Genomic DNA, 18,626 nt, shown 5'->3' with positions numbered 1-18,626 from the left:
CCATCATTTAAATGTATGTAGATGAATTATGCATACTAAGTCATCAAGAATTATTTTATATTAGGGTTATATATAGGTTCACCAGACCTCTAGCTGCATCTTCAGTTATTTCAAGCCGTTTAATCAAAAAGTAAGAGGCTTTGGAGAATACATCCATATCGTTTTTGACTACTCTTGTGGCTGCATCTCTCTAGGATTTGTTCTCATCTTAAGCAAACCTGATACAAATCTTGCTAATTCTCTATGTAAGAGCTGTGGATATCTGATGTATATGAGATAACAGGTTTTGATCGGGGAAAAAGAAACAGACTTGAAAATATGAGAGTGTACCTTTTTGTTGTTGATTACTTGATGACTTCTTGTGTTTATTTTTCTGAGAACTGAGATATCACTTTCTTCTGTTTATGTAAACAACCCAGAAATTGAAATTAGGGTTTGCCAAAATCGAATTACAAATAATCAAAGAAAGAATCAGACGTATTTGGGCTAAGGTTCATATTTACCTTGGGGTTTGTGATTGCAATTAAAATTTGTGTGTTTTAATATCTATTAATGTAAATACACTGAATGAAATTTCTAAAGAATAGTCCAAATAAAAGATTACATTTTAAATGATAGGATAATTAAATGTGATGATTTTCTATAAGATGGTCCAAAGTAAAATATCACACATGAAAAAAGTCAAACTTTTATAAAATATTTTACATTCATATGGGGTCATATTACACTCTTATAAAATATAAATATCAAACTTTTAACTTTAAAATAAATATATAGTGTAGACACAAACAATGAAGGCGTGTATACGCACCGGAGATAATACTAATAATATATATTTTTCAAAAGATATTTTAGAATATGGTCTCTTTAATGTAGATTAGATTTTTTTTTTTTTTAACTTTAGATTAGATTTTTTAAGTCTTAATATTTAAACCGAAATCGTAGCTGTCTTTGTAGAAATGCATGTCATTACATGTTTGATACTGTTCAGGTGTACAACTGTATATTTTTATAAATAATTATTGGAAAATTTTTTTCTAAACAAGGGCTTTCAATTAGTGGAGAATTCAAGAAACACAATGAAGTAATATATGATTATTATTATTATTATTATTATTATTATTATTATTATTTATATACATACTTAGTGATTGTGAAAAAGAAGGCAAATAATAGAGAACTATATTTTCCTTAAGTTGAAAATAAAACATTCATAATAATAGTGATTGTGATTGTACAGGACACAGTTATAGAATACAGAACATTCAAAACCAACCACTAATGTTTAATATAAATATAAAAAATCTCATACGGTAATGTAAATGGTTTTAGTTTTAAACGGTGACGCCACTTTCTAATTAAACAACAATTAACCCACAAAAGAAGAATAAAGCAAGTTTTCAGAGAAAGAAAACAAGCAAACAAATTAGGGATAAGGAAAGACAATCTCTCTCTCTCTCTCTCTCTCTAAAGGCCGTCTCTCGTTTTTCTTCTAAAGTTTGATTTCGTCTCTAATTCGTTACCGTCCCATTTTTTTCAAAAAAGATACTCAATCGAATCCGAAGATCCCTCTTTTCAGCTCTCTTCCCTTTCATTATCCTTTTCTCCTCCTCAACCTGATCTGAAACTTTTGTCTGAAACAGAGTTTTCTCGATTACGACGCTGGTCAATTGGTAAAAATTTTAGTTAGCAGAAGCGTAGCTCAATCAATTAGATCACTTTGTGATTACTCTGATCAATTCAGCGATTAGGGCTACTTGATTCGATCTGAGTGGTGGTTATAGATTCTACCGAGCTAGGGAGGGAACACGATTGAAGATCTGGGTCAACTTGGGTTTTGTCTGGATTAGCTAATCGGGTCTGATTAGAGGCGAATTAGGGTGAGATAGATCGAATAAAGAAGGCGGCTTTTTGATTCGAAACTATGGATCGAGTGGTTGGTGGCAAGTATAAGCTGGGACGTAAACTCGGAAGTGGATCATTCGGTGAAATTTTTATAGGTATATTGAGAATATTCTTCTTTGTGGTAAATCTCAATCTCAAAGTTTTCTTTTTTAGTAACTTGTTTTAATTTTCAGGTAAGAATGTGCAAACTGGAGACGAAGTTGCCGTGAAGCTTGTAAGTCACAACAACGTTTGACTATCTTCCTTTACTTTGTTCGGATGATTAAGGGTTTGTGTGTTTTGTGCAGGAGCCTGCGCGTGCTAGGCATCCTCAACTTCATTATGAGTCAAAGCTCTATATGCTTCTTCAAGGAGGAAGTAAGTTTCTTTCTTTCCTTACTTGAGTATTCACACTCTTAGGTGTTGTTATTCATTATATTTACACTTGTTTTCGTGAAGCTGGTATTCCTCATTTGAAATGGTACGGTGTCGAGGGTGAATACAACTGCATGGTGATTGATCTTCTGGGGCCTAGCCTGGAGGATTTGTTTAATTATTGCAGTCGGAGGTTTAATCTGAAGACAGTTCTAATGCTCGCTGATCAGATGGTATGAATAAATATCCTCTTCATTTTATTTTTGAGTTATTACACTGCTTTACTTAATTGTATTTTTTTTTTTCTAATTTGTTTAGTTAAACCGAGTTGAGTATATGCATGTCCGGGGATTTCTTCATCGTGATATTAAGCCAGATAACTTTCTGATGGGTCTTGGACGCAAAGCAAACCAGGTGAGACTGAGAGCAGTTATTGTATACAATCTTATATGTTTGTATCCATTCTCTGATATGTTACTCTTTGGTCTTGTGTAGGTGTACATCATTGACTACGGGCTTGCGAAAAAGTACAGAGATCTTCAAACTCATAGGCACATTCCCTACAGGTACATATATTATGCTTCATCTTTTTGAAAGAGTTTAATTTAGAAATGTTAGAATAGAAGGAATATTGAGAGATACTTTTTCTTTTTTGGTAGAGAAAACAAGAATCTTACTGGAACAGCTAGATATGCAAGTGTTAACACTCATCTTGGTATTGGTGAGTGTTTTTGGCTCTTTTACTCTTCTATGCTTCCATCATATTTGTCAACTTCCTAAAACTGAGATCTCTTGCGCAGAGCAAAGTAGGAGGGATGATTTGGAATCCCTTGGCTATGTGCTTATGTATTTTCTACGTGGAAGGTATATATATAAATATATAGCTGCTTCCATTTGCTTTTTATTTGGTTCCATTTCACCTTACCCTCAGTTTCTCTTGCTAGTCTGCCTTGGCAAGGCCTTCGTGCGGGTACAAAAAAGCAGAAGTATGACAAGATCAGCGAGAAGAAAAGGCTCACACCCGTAGAGGTAATTAGTTTCTAATCCTGTAAGGAATCTGCAAGGATGTTGTCTTAAAGGTACCTGAAGATTCCTTTCTTACCAAATAATATGTACATTGACAGGTTCTCTGTAAATCGTTTCCACCTGAGTTCACATCATACTTTCTCTATGTACGATCATTACGGTTTGAAGACAAACCAGATTATCCATACCTAAAGAGGCTTTTCAGAGATCTGTTCATCCGAGAAGGTTTGGGAAAACTTATGCTTGAATATTTTCACATAAAACACAAAAAAAAAGATTTTTTTTTAAAATGTTATATATTTGCAGGTTATCAGTTTGACTATGTATTCGATTGGACAATCTTGAAGTATCCACAGTTCGGTTCAAGCTCCAGCTCCAGTTCCAAACCAAGAGTAAGTAGCATCGTTTTCAATTTCTCTAGAGCATATTATCAAATAAACTCTCACGATTGTCTCTGTGTTTAAGCAGTCAAGCCTTAGACCAGCTCTGAATCCCCCAGTGCCATCTGCCGAGAGACCAGAAAAACCTTCAGGTAATTCCTTAACCTTTGTTGTTAGATCATATGAGAAGAGTCTATTGATTCAATTCCAGTTTTGATTGAATATTGAAGAAACCAAATTTTTGTTTTAATGTATTACAGCTGGACAAGACAGCCGTGAGAGGTTCTCGGGTGCTTTAGAGGCATATGCTAGAAGAAACGGCTCAGGAAGCGGTGCGGTTCAAGCTGATAGATCTAGACCAAGAACCTCAGAGAATGCATTAGCATCATCAAAGGACACAATAACACCAGTGAGTCATCTTTAAATTTTTTATCAAAATCTTCTCAGAAATGCTCTTGAAATATACTTTTAAACAAAGAAACTTCGTTCTTGGTTAGCAAAACTACGAGAGAGTTGTTGAAAGACCAATATCTTCGACAAGACACGCAAGTTCTTCAAGAAAAGCCGCCATTGTCTCGAGCGTCGTTCGAGCTACTTCTTCAGCTGACTTCACAGAGAACCGCTCGAGCAGAGTTGTTCCAAACAATGGGCGTTCCTCAACCGCTCAAAGGACTCAGCATGTTCCTGACCCGACCAGTAGACCATCGTCTTCTTCATTTTCTCGAGCTGTGCCATCGAGGACTGCTCGTGACACCGCGCTCCAGAACTTTGAGCTACTCACCATAGGGAATGGGAAGAGGAAGTGAGAAGCTCTGACATTTCTATACCATGGCCTACTTTACGATGAATGAATGAGTGGGTCAAACTGTGACATTTCTCTTCGCCACTTTGTTTTTATTGCGTGGTTTCCTAATTCAAGGAATAAAACGAACGTCATTTGACTAAAAAATGTATGTGATAAATATATGGTTTTAGTTATGATAATACTTATAATTTATCATTATAGTTATATAGAAACAAAGACAAAAACTTGCAACAATAAGGGATACTGGTACATAAAGATAAAGTGATGTTTTATAGAGCAATTTTCTTCGATAACCATTTTTTAGTTTTTGTTACAAAAATAACTCTTAAAAAATAAAATAAGTAAAATAATAATTTTTTTATTTTGAAAATTTTAATATTTATTTTTTATTTTTAAAATTTTGAACTTTCATTCAAAACGTCATTTAAAATCGAACGAAGGGAGTATCATTCGGTTAATTAAAAGAAATATTAAATTTTTTGACCAATAAAAAACTGATAAAAGGATAACCCTATGAATTGTTGGATTAATCTAAGGGGGCGACTGGTTTTTCCGCTACCATCCGCAAACGTAGCTTTTACGGTTCGTAGTGGTTGTCGGCGGTTTGCAACAATCACTCAAATCGCTTCAAACCGCTTCAAACCGCTTCGAATCTCATAAATTCAAAAGCTGGCTCCAGCTAGCGTTTGCGGTTGCGGACGGTTGCGGGAGGGTAAATTTTTTTTTTTTTTAAACAATATATATACAAAAATAAAAATATTTAATAAAAATTTTAAAATTGAAATTATGAAAATATTAAAATATATCTATTATATTTTAATTATATTATAAAATTTTATAATAAAAACAATTTCAATAAATTTTCAAAAATTAAAATTATAACTTTCTAAATATAAATTTTATATTTTATTATAATTTTATGATTTTTAATATTTTTATAATTATATTAAATGTAAATATTGTTAATTTATTATTTGACTGTTACTGCATTTTGTAGTTAACCAGTCATAAGTCACCCGCAAACGCACCAATTTTTAACCGCAGTACCAGTCGTACAAATCTCTTAAAACCGCTAGAAATAGCAACCGCCCACATCCACAAACTCCCGCAACCGCAACCGCAACCGCTGCGTTTGAACCAGTCAGACCCTAAATCCAAGGATACAGATTTATTCTTCTCTCTTTCTCTCTGTAGACACATATTTCTCATTTTCTTCTTTTTTTTTTTAGTATGAATCTTCTCTTCCTCTTCTTTTTTACCATTTATTTTTCATATTTAATCAACAAAAAACATAAGAAGATGATAATGGACTTCAAAAATACGAAGATTTGCTGGTGGCGAAACTCTGGAGGCCCTGGAGACGAATCCAAGGCAGAGCTCAAGGTCGACTTCACGCCATCATCTCACATGTGCTCAAGCTCAACGTCACACCATCTTCGCAATCTCGTCGTCATGCCATCAGCTCGAGTTCGCCGTCAATCTAGCCTAACAAAGAGGAGGAAGATTCTTTCCAAATCTCCATTATTCTTTTTCATTTCTTGCTCTTTTAATCTGCTGATGCATGAATCTGATATGTTTGTGATGGTGAGATTTAATGTTCTTTTGTGGGTTTGATACTTAGAAAATCTGAAAGCTGAACCGGAGATTTGCATATAATCTAACGGTTTAAAAAGCTTACGACAAAAAGAAAAGAAACTACGCAGCTGATATCACTGAATATGCCTTCAAATAGAAATATTCAAGTTTTAAGAAGATCTTACCATTGCTTCTTATATATTTTCATCATTTTATTCTCAGGGCATAATGAAGCAACTTATTTTGTGCTTCGAACGACATCGGATCTCCTTTCTTCTAGTTCAACTCACTCACGCTGAAATGCACGATAAGTTGAAATTGAACAGTCTGCTGATGTTATCGACTTTCGTTGCTCTGTATTCTCCTTGAAGCTGCAACCAGTAGAGGAATCGTTGAGAGTTTTAGAGATGAAGGGTTGCTTTGTTTAAGATGAAGTATATATAAGGAGAATTTAAGGAGGTGTTACGAATCGAAACCATTAATAATGAATTGATTTAAGATGAGAAAATGAAGAAATTGACGAAGAGAAATTGTTTCTTACTTTCCTGGAAACTCAAGAGTCAAAACATATTTATCATAACATAATATCGAACATTTTTTATTTTTCGAAGAAGCCCATTTATCATATGGTATAATATCGAAAAAAATGAAAAAAAAAATACTTTGAGTGAGACCACCATATAATATGGGGGTTGCGTGGTTTGAACCCACAAACTTGCAGACTTAATTAGAAGCCTTAGACCACTTGGTTAAAGTGTATTTTGTTGTTCATAACCATCTTACCAAAACTATTGGTTTTTAAAAAATAAATGCGGGATCCACAAATTTGCTGACGTGGCACGCTGGAGAGCCTTAAAACTGCTTCATTATAATGGTGAAAGTTTAATTTCTTTTCTTTTATCAAATTCCTTCAGAATAATGTATGGATGCAGAAATTTTCGCTTTTGCACTTCTATCTTTATTGGATAGATCAGAAGAAGAAAAAACAGTTTAATTTAAAATCAATCCTTACATCAAAAAAAGAAGAAGAATCTACCTAAAATTAACATGTATCTATGATCTATCTATCCACTTGTCTAAATTAAACCGTATCCATCTTGTCCTATAAACCGCGAACCAGATAGAATCGTCCAGAAAAGGACACAACAAAAGATATCAAAATAATTAGAGAGAACTGAGTTCACCTCGTAAATCAACAAAACATCTTCTGAACGCAAGAAAAGCTTGAACATTCTGCGAATGGACTATTCCATTCGATCTTTAGACCCTTCTTTTGTATCGAATGGAATATTCGTATCTTGTCACTATGGAAATTCCTTCTGCTTCTTCCATTTATAAACTTTAAGTTTTGAGACTTTATAGAAATTAAATATTGCTCTAGAGACTATGGCATTGTCGGTATTTTCTGCCAAGTTGTCAACAGGTAATAATAAAAATAATTCTTGGAAATTCACTTGTTTATTTCAAATTTCAAATTTCTATTATTTGGTTTTAGGTGTTGAAGACGATAAGAAGCAGGAGGCATTTGTTTTCCCTAAATTTGTCGTAATGGGTCATAGAGGATTTGGGATGAACATGCTTCAATCTCCAGACGAGAAAATGAAATCAATCAAAGAAAATTCTATTCTTTCTTTCAATGTTGCTGCAGATTTTCCCATTGACTTCGTTGAGTTTGATGTCCAGGTTTGGGTTTTTGCCTAGAATATCTTCATAATTTGTTTTTTTTTCAAGAAAATAACAAAAAAATCACAGGCAAATTCAAACCACAAGTTTTAGTGTTAAAATACATTGCTTTTTAAAATTGTAAATGTAAACGCTAAGCACAAACACCATATTCAAATGAAAGAAGAAACTCCATTTGCAATAGTATTTGCAATAATATTTTAAATTTTGTAAAGAACGTTTCTAAAGAATAAATGCAAATTGCATGAACCTGCGTTTGAAACCATGACATCCTATATAGGGAATGTAACTATTTTGTAGGTTACAAGAGATGGCTGTCCGGTAATTTTCCATGATAACTTCATATTCACGCAAGAACAGGTTAGGTTTTACTCTCTCTTTTTTTTCTCACAATAATCTTGTTGCTGGTAAAAAAAAATTGTTCTGATAACCAAAGATAAATCAGCAATGTTGGCATCAAAATTTTCAGGGAGTCATCATTGAGAAGAGAGTAACAGAAATGGCCTTACATGAATTTATCTCTTATGGACCACAAAAGGATGGTGCGAATGTAAATCCTATGTTCAGAAAGACAAAAGATGGAAGAATCTTTCAGTGGAAAGTGGCTAAGGATGATCCTTTGTGCACCCTTAAAGATGCATTTGTAAAAGTTAAATGTTCTCAAGGATTCAATATCGAGCTCAAATTCGATGATAATATTGTGTATGGAGAAGAAGAGTTACGTCAAACTCTTGAAAACATCTTGAACGTAAAAATAAACATATTCTTTTACTCATCTGATATTTGTCTTGGTGTGTTGCTTCAGTAATGCAAACTGTTTTAATTTCCTGCGATAAATCTGTTATTGAACAGGTTGTGGATAAGCATGCAGAGAACCGTTCCATAATCTTCTCGAGCTTCCATCCTGATGCGGCTCGACTAATTAGGACTATGCAAATGAGCTATCCAGTAAGATTGCTTCTTTAATTTTCATTTCTCTATCCATGCCATCAATCAGTTAAATGGGTGTGTGATAAAATAATTTTCTTTCATTTATTTTTACCTAACAAAATAAAATAAAATGATATACTAATGGGTGTACTTGGTTTAGTTATGTAGCTAATGCATATATATGTTTAGGTATTCTTCTTAACAAATGGAGGATGTGAAATCTATGCGGATGTTAGAAAGAACTCATTGGACGAAGCCATCAAGATTTGCAAAGAAGGCGGCTTGCAAGGGATTGTTTCTGAGGCTAAGGCCATATTAAGAACCCCAAGCGCAATCACTCGAATCAAGGACTCAAAACTTTCACTTATATCCTACGGCCAGCTTAAGTACAGAGACATAAACATCCTTTTCTTTTCATATTGTGGTCTTATATCTCTTGCCTCCTCTGTTTTATTCTGAAAGGAATTATCATTAATAATTTCAGCAATGTCGTAGAAGTGGTATACTTACAAAATCTCCTGGGCGTGGAGGGAGTGATCGTTGATATGGTCATGGAGATCTCTGAAGCCATTGCCAATATCGAGGTTAAGAATGAGGAAGATGATGAAGAAAACAATGGAAGAAAGTGTCAAATTATGTTCGGAGAGGAGAGTAAAAAGGTGAGTATTTTCTTCTAATGATGGGATCGCTTTCTTAACAAATCTCGTACCAAAGACTACTTAATTTGTTCAAAAATAAAGTTTTTGATTTATTTATTCCACTTGTACGTAGACTATTTTTTACTATATTTTCGTGTCATTCTTGCGAAAGGACCATCCTAATATTTTCTTTATAGTTCTAATGTTATTGGATGTGAATAGACTAGTTAGGCGGTTTTAATTAAAAGTTTGTAGCGTAGTTGGTGTATAGTGTGTGTATTGAGTTGATTACATAATGGGCCAAATTCTGTTTTTCTCTTGTACTAAGAGATACATTACACATGTGAAGTACTTTTTTTTGGTAAAAGACAAAAAAACGGATAAATATACCCTTACCGAAGGCAGCTTGAGTTTTTGCTTCCCAAAGGAAAACTGGTTTGGCTTATGAAGCTCGGTTTATTTGTTTCATATGAGGCATTTATTGGTTAGGCTTATTGAGTGAAATGCCTTAATCTTGACTGTCGGATCTGGATCTTGTGGTTTCAATCAAAGGCCAAGATTGAAACTTGAGAAGTAGGTCAGCTTTGATAAGGACGTGAATTTATCGTGTTGGATGTGGAGGAAGCGACCGAGCACACTAAGTTTCTGTCTTTATTGGAGCTGTTCATGGCAGAAATTGAAGGTTTCGATTTGTTCTTGTTTTTGGTTTGACATTTATAGATCCAACTGCATTTTGCTTGAGTTGTGGACGGGTGGGCTGTGTACGGGAGGATTTTGGGTGGTAGAAGCGTGGACGGGTGAAACATTGATGGGGAATGAAGGTGTTTGGAGATTGTGGATTGGTGAGGCGTGGATGGGTGAAGCATGGACGGAGGAAGAGTGGACGGGTGAAACATTGATGAGGATGAAGGTGTTTGGGGATTGTGGATGGGTGAGGTGTGGATGGGTGAAGCGTGGTCCGAGGAAGCGTGGACGGGTTCACCAGTTGTTGACTTGCTGTGAGAAATTGAGCCGTAAAGCTGTGCCGCGTATTGGCTGACGACCGTGCCGCGTATTGGCTGACGACCGGAGAGTGGATGTGATCTTCCTCCATAGGAGCTAGCGACTGTAACAAGTACAGGAAGCGGCGGATATCTAAGAACGGCGGAGTGGCGGAGAGTGTGTGAAGAACGTAAGGAGATGGAAGGAGAGACTGTGAAGAACTTAGATCTAGGGTTTTCAGAAATCGCCGCAAAAAGAAAGCGTTGGAGAGAGAGAGAGAGAATCGTAAAAGAGAAAAAGAGAAATGTGTTAATCTGAATTAGAGATAGGGTTGGTACAATTGGTAAACCGAAATATAGGATTTCGACCGGTTTGGTTTTTTTACTTTCTCTACCATAAGGGTAAGAAAGAAGTATGTCACATGTGCAATGTGTCTTGGAGAGTAAATCCAAAGACATAAAGTGTCTTGGAGAGTAAAAAAATCAAAGAATAAAACTCGTTAATACATTCCAAACATCAAGGTGAATGGCTTATCGTCCATATAAATCTAAAATTTACTTGAAGGCCGTTTGCCAACTTATCTCAAAACTCTTTATCACTGGTTGAAAATAATACTAAAAGACTTTTCTTTAGGTGATTTAGATCATGTACTAGATCGGAATGCTCTTTTCTTTCTGAATGCTCTTTTTGTTCACTCTTTGGCCGATCATCCTCTTATCTTGCATTTGATGAACTCTTGGACCGAATTTGGAGTGGTGTGAAACTCATCTCTAACAATTGTCATTTTCCTTACAAACTAAAAGACGAATTGAGTATCCAAATTAGAACATGATCTACATGAGCAAAAATCTCACTAATTAAAATTTATATATGTTCCAAGAATTGTCAATTGTACTCATGAAACGCGGTGGTTTGGACTTTTTTTTATTTTGCTCATCCACTATATATTAAAAGAGAAGTATTTGTAAAAAAAAACATTTGTGATAGTTTTGCTCACACATTAATGACACGTGATAACTTCACAATCATTTAAAATTAGAATGCTGATGTCTTTATAATCACTAGAGGATTTGTCCGGGCTACGCCCGGATTTTTCCTATAATATTATTAAATTGAATTAAACTTGCGTAATTTTATTGTAAGATGTTAATTAGAATGCTGATGTCTTTATTGTAACTCTTTTTATATGTAAAGAGTAGTGCATCTCATTTTAAAAGAATGGTTATGGTTGATGTTAGTGAATTCAACTGTTGTTATATTATTTTGGTAAATGATGCTATGTGTGGTTTGTATATCTGAATTTTTAATTTTTATCTTATTACTATATAAAATATTTTGTATGAACTTGAATTTATTTTGCATATTTCTTGTTTTTGGTATTTTAAGCAGTTTTAACTAAATAGTTCATTTACTATTTGATTTGTTTCTTCCAATAAATTTAGAAGATAATTTGCTATTTCTTATATTATACCACATATCTTTCGATATAATAATATGTTTACAACTTATAAAATAAAAATGGACTTTGATAACTAACAAAGGGGAGTAATTTAATTTGTTGTTGGTTTTTTTTGTCAACGTAATTTGTTGTTATTTTTTTTCTCATGTCACCTATTTTGATCTTATATATGGTATGATGTGATTTTGTATTTTTTTAATTTCCATTTGAAACTTTGAATAATTTATATTTTTATGAATTAGTTGAAATAATTTTAATGGTATTGTGACCACCAGTACTAATTTCACTACATTATTTTGATTAGTTTTTAAAATATATTGTATATATTTAGTTATTGTAAATATTTTTAGATTTTGGATTTACTGCTTATGACCAACATGATATCTTGAAATCTTATAATTATCCTTATTTTTCAATGACTTGTAAACAACTATAACATCTATTATATACTGAAGCATACAAAGAAATATTTTGACTACACCAGTGATCACATTCTTATAAGTATTGTTAAGTGGATTTAGGGCGAAATCACATTTTTAAACTATAATAACGTGATAAAGTTCTGTAATATTCATCACATGTGTTTCCAAGTAACATTTTCTATAATACTAAAAAGTGACACTAAAATTATTTCAGTGTATTGTAAAATAAAATTATACAGAAGTTTAATAATCATTTAAATACATGTCATCTAAATAACATTTCACAACTTTGCTTATCTCTCTCACTCTAAATATGGAAAAGCATTCATAAAACAAAATAATCTCGAGAGATGAAATAGAATCACAGATTACTAAAACGGGGTTTAACAATCTCAAAAATAAAGACATTGGGAAGAAGATTGATAGTAATATACTCCATACAACAAATATATTTGCAGGAGCTGCGGAATGAAACCAGTCGCCAAGGTTGAGATGTATGTGCAAAAGGAGCCTCCAAAAATGCATTGGTGAGACATTTCTCTCTGTATCAGTTTTCACATGTGAGCTGTTGTTTCTCTGATCATCTGACGTAATAGTCTGCACGAAACAACTGAAGAGAATGCATCAGTAGTTAATACTTTAATAAATTGCTTCAAACCATTATTGGTATGCTTACAATGGAAACAAAATCTCAAGCCTGCAATTAGGAAAGTATATTAATTTGAGGGTTACACGATCTTTCTCAGCGTAGTCATTGTGAGGAGTAATGAAAAGCATTCTTCCTGATGACAAAAATTTAGTACATGAGAATTATCAGAATCTTACATTTGTTGTGTATCACAATTTGGTCAAGAGAGCAGCCTGTCCTGGCTTTGTCACCACAAAACTATTCCATTAAAATTGCTATCTTCATTGATTCTATCTTCCTTTGTTCCCTTGTCATCCTTTTCCAATCCAACAGCTTCTTTTAGCACACTCTTTCCTAACACAAACCCTCAGGTTTTGTGACCCTTGAGACGTATAAATTGGATGTGCAATTCCATGTCTGTATGAGAGGAGCGAACACATCAGAGTCTGACGTATCTGATACATTAATCTCAACACGGTACCTTCTTAAAAACAGATATGAGTTACTAAAATATAAGAAAAAAACATTTAATGGAAGGGACTGACTTAGAATTTTACTGCGGATGGGAATTTGAGAACACATGAATTAAGTTCTGACACTGTCAAAGAATTCAGAACTGACTGGCCATCAATATGAGGTGGTCGTAATTGCAGAAGCAGAAAACTCCATCAGGATAAGGTCCCTGGATCAGAGTTGACCATGAACAAAAAAATAACCCGTGAGACATTCTCAGATGCAAGAGACGCTGACTCACAGCTCACGGCGGTACAGATCCACAACCGGCTGTGGTGAACGGAAACGAACTCGGCAACGCTCTTGCTTGGTCGCTCCTCTTCCATACACAAACATATCAACAATCTCAGAAGAAGAAGAAAGGTGGGAATGAAGAAGAAACAAAGAGAACGTGAGGGAAGAGAAGAAGAAAAGGACATGGGTGGTGCAAGCAACGACCATGGCGGCTTGCCATCGCTCTAGACCTCACTTCGGCTTGACGGAATCACAACTGCGGCGACATGGGCTGCACCTCCGCTGACTCACAGCTCACGGCGGTACAGATCCACAACCGGCTGTGGTGAACGGAAACGAACTCGGCAACGCTCCTGCTTGGTCGCTCCTCTTCCATACACAAACATATCAACAATCTCTTGAAGAAGAAGAAGAAAAGAAGCATTGAAGATGAAGTAGTGGAGATTGAGGCTTGAGTGCCATTACGACTGCCTTTTCTCAGCTGAATCGAGTGGGGAGGGAATCAGTATGGTAGGGTTGCTAGAGTGAAACGTAAAAACAAAGCGAAGAGGAGACGTCATCTTCTTTTACGGATGAGCTTCTTGGGCTTATAATATAATGTAAATTCGAAAGCCCATATTCAGTCGAAACAAAACGTAACAAAACGTAAAAAATATTCGTCTATAAGATGCAGAAAAACAGGCCGAAAACAAACTAAGCCCAAAACAAAATAAATCGAAGATGCCGGATGACGTGGCTGTTTGCTGCATTACTATTGGTCGTTTTTTCTATCTGACGTGGAGGGCTTCATAAGGCTTTATATTGTGCTTTTAGTATAGTTTAGATTTAAAAATTAATGTGTTTATACACTAATTTTCTTAATTCCAGTGCATAATGTAATGTGTTCACTCACTAATACAATTTAATGTGGACATAATGTTCAGACACACATTCATCTGTGATCTGTGCCATTAGTACTTAAAGGGCCAACTTTTGGTTTCTTTTTTTTTCCGTTCGGAATGCTCTTTTCATTCTTCTTGAGCCGATTATCCTATTACCATGCATTTGAACTTTTGGACCAAATTTGGAATGGGGTGAAACCTACGTTGCATGGAAGCTTCATTGGGTGTCTGCTTCTCCCTTCGGAACCGGAATCAGAATCAGAACTTTGTGAAAGCTTACGGAATCTCGCTTCCAAACGCTTCTAAAATATTCTCTTTAAAAAAACGTTGGAAGCTTACGATTCTGTTGTTAAGAAAAATACAATGTCTTATATCAATAAAAATATAAAATTATAGTTTTTAATTTATATGAAATCCAAATATAATAGTATTGAATAGAGGGAATAGAAATATACAAATATTAAAATTAATACTGTCAATTATATTTATGCATTGAAGTCTTTATTAAAGATAAATCATATATTCAAATATATCATGTCAATTAATTATAAAGTATTAAAAATAATAAATATAATAATTTATGTGTATTTATGTGTATTTCCACAGTTTTAATATGAAATCATTTCAAAATTATTATAAATGAATAAATGCTTTATTTTAAATTTAAATCATATAATTTGTAGTTCTAGATTTTAAACAAATTCTTATATATATATATGGATATGCTTCCAACATGTACCCGCTTTCTAATTTTGTTTTTAAAATCTCGCTTATGCGCTTCTATACGCTTCCGCTTCCACGTACCCGCTTCCGTGTCTATGTAACGTAGGGTGAAACTCATCTCTAACAATTGTCATTTTCCTTACAAACTAAAAGACGAATTGAGTATCCAAATTAGAACATGATCTACATGAGCAAAAATCTCTCGAATTAAAATTTATAAATGTTCCTAGAATCGTCAATTGTAGTCATGACTCATGAAATGAAGTAGCTTGGACTTTTATTTTGCTCATCTTCTATATATTAAAAGAGAAGCATTTGTAAAAAAAAACATTTGTAATAGATGTGTTCATACATTAATTGACACGTGACAGTCTCACAATCATTAAAATTATAATGCTGACGTGACAACTTTACAATCATTTAAAAATTAATGTGTTCATACATTAATTTTCTTTACTCCAGCGCAGACAATTTAATTTGTCCACACACTAATTTTTAATCCGTTCATTTAATCCGTTCATTTTTAGTTCTTGCATTTTTAACTTTTTTATTAGTAATTTGAAGTTATCTCCGTGCAACTACTGAATAATATCATTATTGAAAGAAAGAAATTATAAAATCATTAAGATTTGCATCAACGAAAATGTTAGAATGAGAATGTTTTCAAAAATTAAAAGTTTTGTACCTTGCCAAACTTGTCATGGTTAAGGCTTCTATACACGAAGGTAACAAATAATTGTGATTGATTATGAGTTAAGAAAACTGAGGTGAAAAACACCACACACAAAGTCGGATCTTTAGTTTAGTCAATTATTGATTTTCTTTAGAGAGGTTTCATATCATACCAAGAATTAGAAACATAATCAAATAATTAGAAAAAAACTAGAAATCAGAAAAGCTTTAAAAGAAAAATAAAATTCACAAAATTGATTGAAAAATAGAATTCAAGTGTTGAGTGATAGATCACATTATTTTCGATGCAACTCTAGCCTCTTTCACTTGATTGTATCGTGTTTTTATTATAGTTACCAAGATTTTTAAAAAGAAAATACACGTTATTAATTATAGACTACGTCAATTTTGCAACATGGCCAATAATGACACGACACCCAACCATTTTACTGGCATTCTTAAAAGTATGGTCCAATAATTATATATGTAAATTTAGCCCAAAATATTTAATTTACATTTATTTAATTTGCTTTATATTAGTAGAAGAATTTATATTAGCAGAAGAAAGTAAGCCTAGGTAAAATATTTGTATCCGAATAACCGAACTGAATTTGATTTGAAAGTAATACTAAATAAAAACTAAAACGGATTAAATACTCATATGGATCTAAAATTTTAATTTCCGGATATCCAGACCCGAAACTGTTCCAAACTGAAATTTTTTGGATGCCGAAAATATTTAAATCACAATTATATATTAAAATATGTTAAGTATTTAATTTTATATCTATTATATATTCAAAAATATAAAAATATCAAAGTAGTCACAAATAAATATCTAAAATAACAAAAAAATGTTCGAAATACTGAAAATGTCTATTTGTTCTCCATCCAAATATTTAAATTGAGCTAATTTTATGTCAATTTAAGTATTTAATCTTACATTATTCAAAATTTGATGTTTTTTCTTATTTTATTTTTGGATTTTGAGAACTTAAGTATATTTAGATTTTTATTAAAAAATTACATAATTAATATAGGCACCTGAACTTGAATCCGAACCGAATCTGTAATGATTCCAACCACATACAAACCAAATTCAAACCAAAACATCTGAATCATATTTAAACTTCTAACTTTAAAAATCCGAAATCTGAATATATCAACGGAATCCAAATAGATATTTGAATGCATATCTTTAGAAACAGCTATACGACAAATCCCTTAGTACATCGTAAAATAAATAATCTAATCACCTACTTATCTTTACGTACGACACGGATTAGGTTACCTAGTAAGATTATTATAATGTTTTGACTAACCTTCTCTAATATAACCGTGATTTAGTTACAAATTTTAATTTAGTTATAAACTTGGAAAAATGCCTCAGAACTTTTTATGGAATTTAAAACCTCTCTCATTACGCGTCTATGATATAAATGGGCTCCCAAATTAATTTATGACTACAAAATAATATAGGCTCTGTATACACGTTAACATACATGGTTGACTTTGTTGAATGATTTGAGAAGGATAAATCCAAAACCAATTCATCAAATAGCAGAGACGACAAAACCTAAACCATTAAGTCAACCGAACCTGTCTGTATCCGCTACCTAGTCACACAAAGTTTTTTTGTATTTACATTGCAAAGTCAAAGCCACACAGCGACAAAAAAAACTCGATTTATTAATGCATGGGACCTAAGATACAAGGTTACGAATTTAGCCACGACGGTTTATTCATAAAATGTGTGGACAACTACACTAAAAAAAAACTAGTGATAAGATGACCCATTTAATGGTAGTGTTATAGGTCCTCGCAAAATTAAAAATGACAAAAAACGCATTATTGCCTCATCTTTCAAAATAAATTTAAAAATAAATTATATTCTTCTTGTTTCACAAAGAGTCTTAATTATTTTAACATTTCAATTATAAAGAATGTTATTAGAATTTCGATGCGTTTTACAGTTACTTTCAACTTGGTATTAACTGCAAACTGCATTGAACTTATAAATAAATTTTATTTATTTATCTTTGTGCAGGTGCATCTGTCTGTCCGTGAAGGCCGCAAGCTAGGAGGTCTTTGCAAGCTGTTCTTGACAAATCCGATCTTTAAGAAATGTTCACCGGGCAAACCAATTTCTACCGGGCTCAGTTCTCGTTATCACTGCGGGTTCAATTTTGCGGCAAGTGTGTTCCGATTTGGTTGTATCCTTTGCTTATTAGCTGTTGTGTTTGTAGTTAGTCCCTGTATAGTTATGCATGAGTCTCTGTTTAGTTTTATTTCTGTTATTCTGCTTCTTGTGTCATCTGTACTTCTGTCAAAAACTGAAAATTGGTAATGAATTTTAACATTTTACCAAAAAAAAAAAATTTATTTATTTAAAATATTATTGACTATATAGATATAATTAATAGAAACATAAATATATTTTTTATCATTTTCTATCAATGTGAAAAGTTTCAGATATTGTTTATGAAACTGAAAGAGTAATATTTATCTTGTAGTTTATGTTAATGTTTTTTCTGTAATAAACCAAATATAAACTCTATTAATTCATGCAACTACCAAATATATACATATATATAACACCCATAATATTCTGTCACCTACCCTAGTTCAAATCTTATTGTTGTTCAAAATAAATATTAACACAACAATGATTTCAACTCGGGTAATATAATATCGAGACGAATATCCGAAGTACAAGATTTATAGATATATATATATATATGTCAATAATATTGTAAAAACTAAAATATAATATTATAAGATTAATTCATTATGAATATTAATATAGGGAAATGCCAT

At 33.0% G+C, this 18,626-nt stretch overlaps 2 protein-coding genes across 3 annotated transcripts; both read left to right on the top strand.

Moving 5' to 3' along the window:
- The first annotated feature begins 1,411 nt into the window (after positions 1-1,411).
- Positions 1,412-4,668, top strand: LOC103839247 (casein kinase 1-like protein 8). The gene is made up of 14 exons (XM_009115754.3): positions 1,412-2,000; positions 2,079-2,119; positions 2,193-2,262; positions 2,344-2,492; positions 2,578-2,673; positions 2,755-2,825; positions 2,919-2,980; positions 3,060-3,123; positions 3,204-3,288; positions 3,384-3,510; positions 3,592-3,677; positions 3,754-3,817; positions 3,926-4,074; positions 4,163-4,668. The coding sequence occupies exons 1-14, from the start codon at positions 1,925-1,927 to the stop codon at positions 4,469-4,471; spliced, it is 1,449 nt and encodes a 482-aa protein (XP_009114002.1). The 5' UTR covers positions 1,412-1,924; the 3' UTR covers positions 4,472-4,668.
- A 951-nt stretch (positions 4,669-5,619) lies between these two features.
- LOC103839248 (glycerophosphodiester phosphodiesterase GDPD3) lies at positions 5,620-18,112 on the top strand. Of its 2 annotated transcripts, none has more exons than XM_033279892.1 (7): positions 5,620-7,468; positions 7,550-7,728; positions 8,029-8,088; positions 8,198-8,476; positions 8,581-8,676; positions 8,848-9,044; positions 9,143-18,112. In XM_033279892.1, the coding sequence occupies exons 1-7, from the start codon at positions 7,432-7,434 to the stop codon at positions 9,333-9,335; spliced, it is 1,041 nt and encodes a 346-aa protein (XP_033135783.1). In that variant the 5' UTR covers positions 5,620-7,431; the 3' UTR covers positions 9,336-18,112. The 2 variants fall into 2 exon arrangements, with proteins under 2 accessions (XP_033135783.1, XP_009114003.1); XM_009115755.3 differs by having other exon boundaries at positions 5,625-7,468; positions 7,541-7,728.
- The last annotated feature ends 514 nt before the right edge of the window (positions 18,113-18,626 follow it).

Source organism: Brassica rapa, chromosome A09 (assembly GCF_000309985.2).
Source record: "Brassica rapa cultivar Chiifu-401-42 chromosome A09, CAAS_Brap_v3.01, whole genome shotgun sequence".
NCBI lineage: Eukaryota > Viridiplantae > Streptophyta > Magnoliopsida > Brassicales > Brassicaceae > Brassica > Brassica rapa.
The sequence above is the reverse complement of the archived record's forward strand: the minus strand, read 5'-3'. Positions and strand labels throughout refer to the sequence as shown.

Coding starts and splice junctions, on each gene's coding strand:
- LOC103839247 (XM_009115754.3), top strand. CDS start 1,925: ATGGATCGAGTGGTTGGTGGCAAGTATAAGCTGGGACGTAAACTCGGA. Junction 2,120..2,192: donor ACGAAGTTGCCGTGAAGCTT/GTAAGTCACAAC, acceptor TGTTTTGTGCAG/GAGCCTGCGCGTGCTAGGCA. Junction 2,674..2,754: donor TTGGACGCAAAGCAAACCAG/GTGAGACTGAGA, acceptor GGTCTTGTGTAG/GTGTACATCATTGACTACGG.
- LOC103839248 (XM_009115755.3), top strand. CDS start 7,432: ATGGCATTGTCGGTATTTTCTGCCAAGTTGTCAACAG. Junction 7,469..7,540: donor TTCTGCCAAGTTGTCAACAG/GTAATAATAAAA, acceptor ATTTGGTTTTAG/GTGTTGAAGACGATAAGAAG. Junction 7,729..8,028: donor TCGTTGAGTTTGATGTCCAG/GTTTGGGTTTTT, acceptor ACTATTTTGTAG/GTTACAAGAGATGGCTGTCC.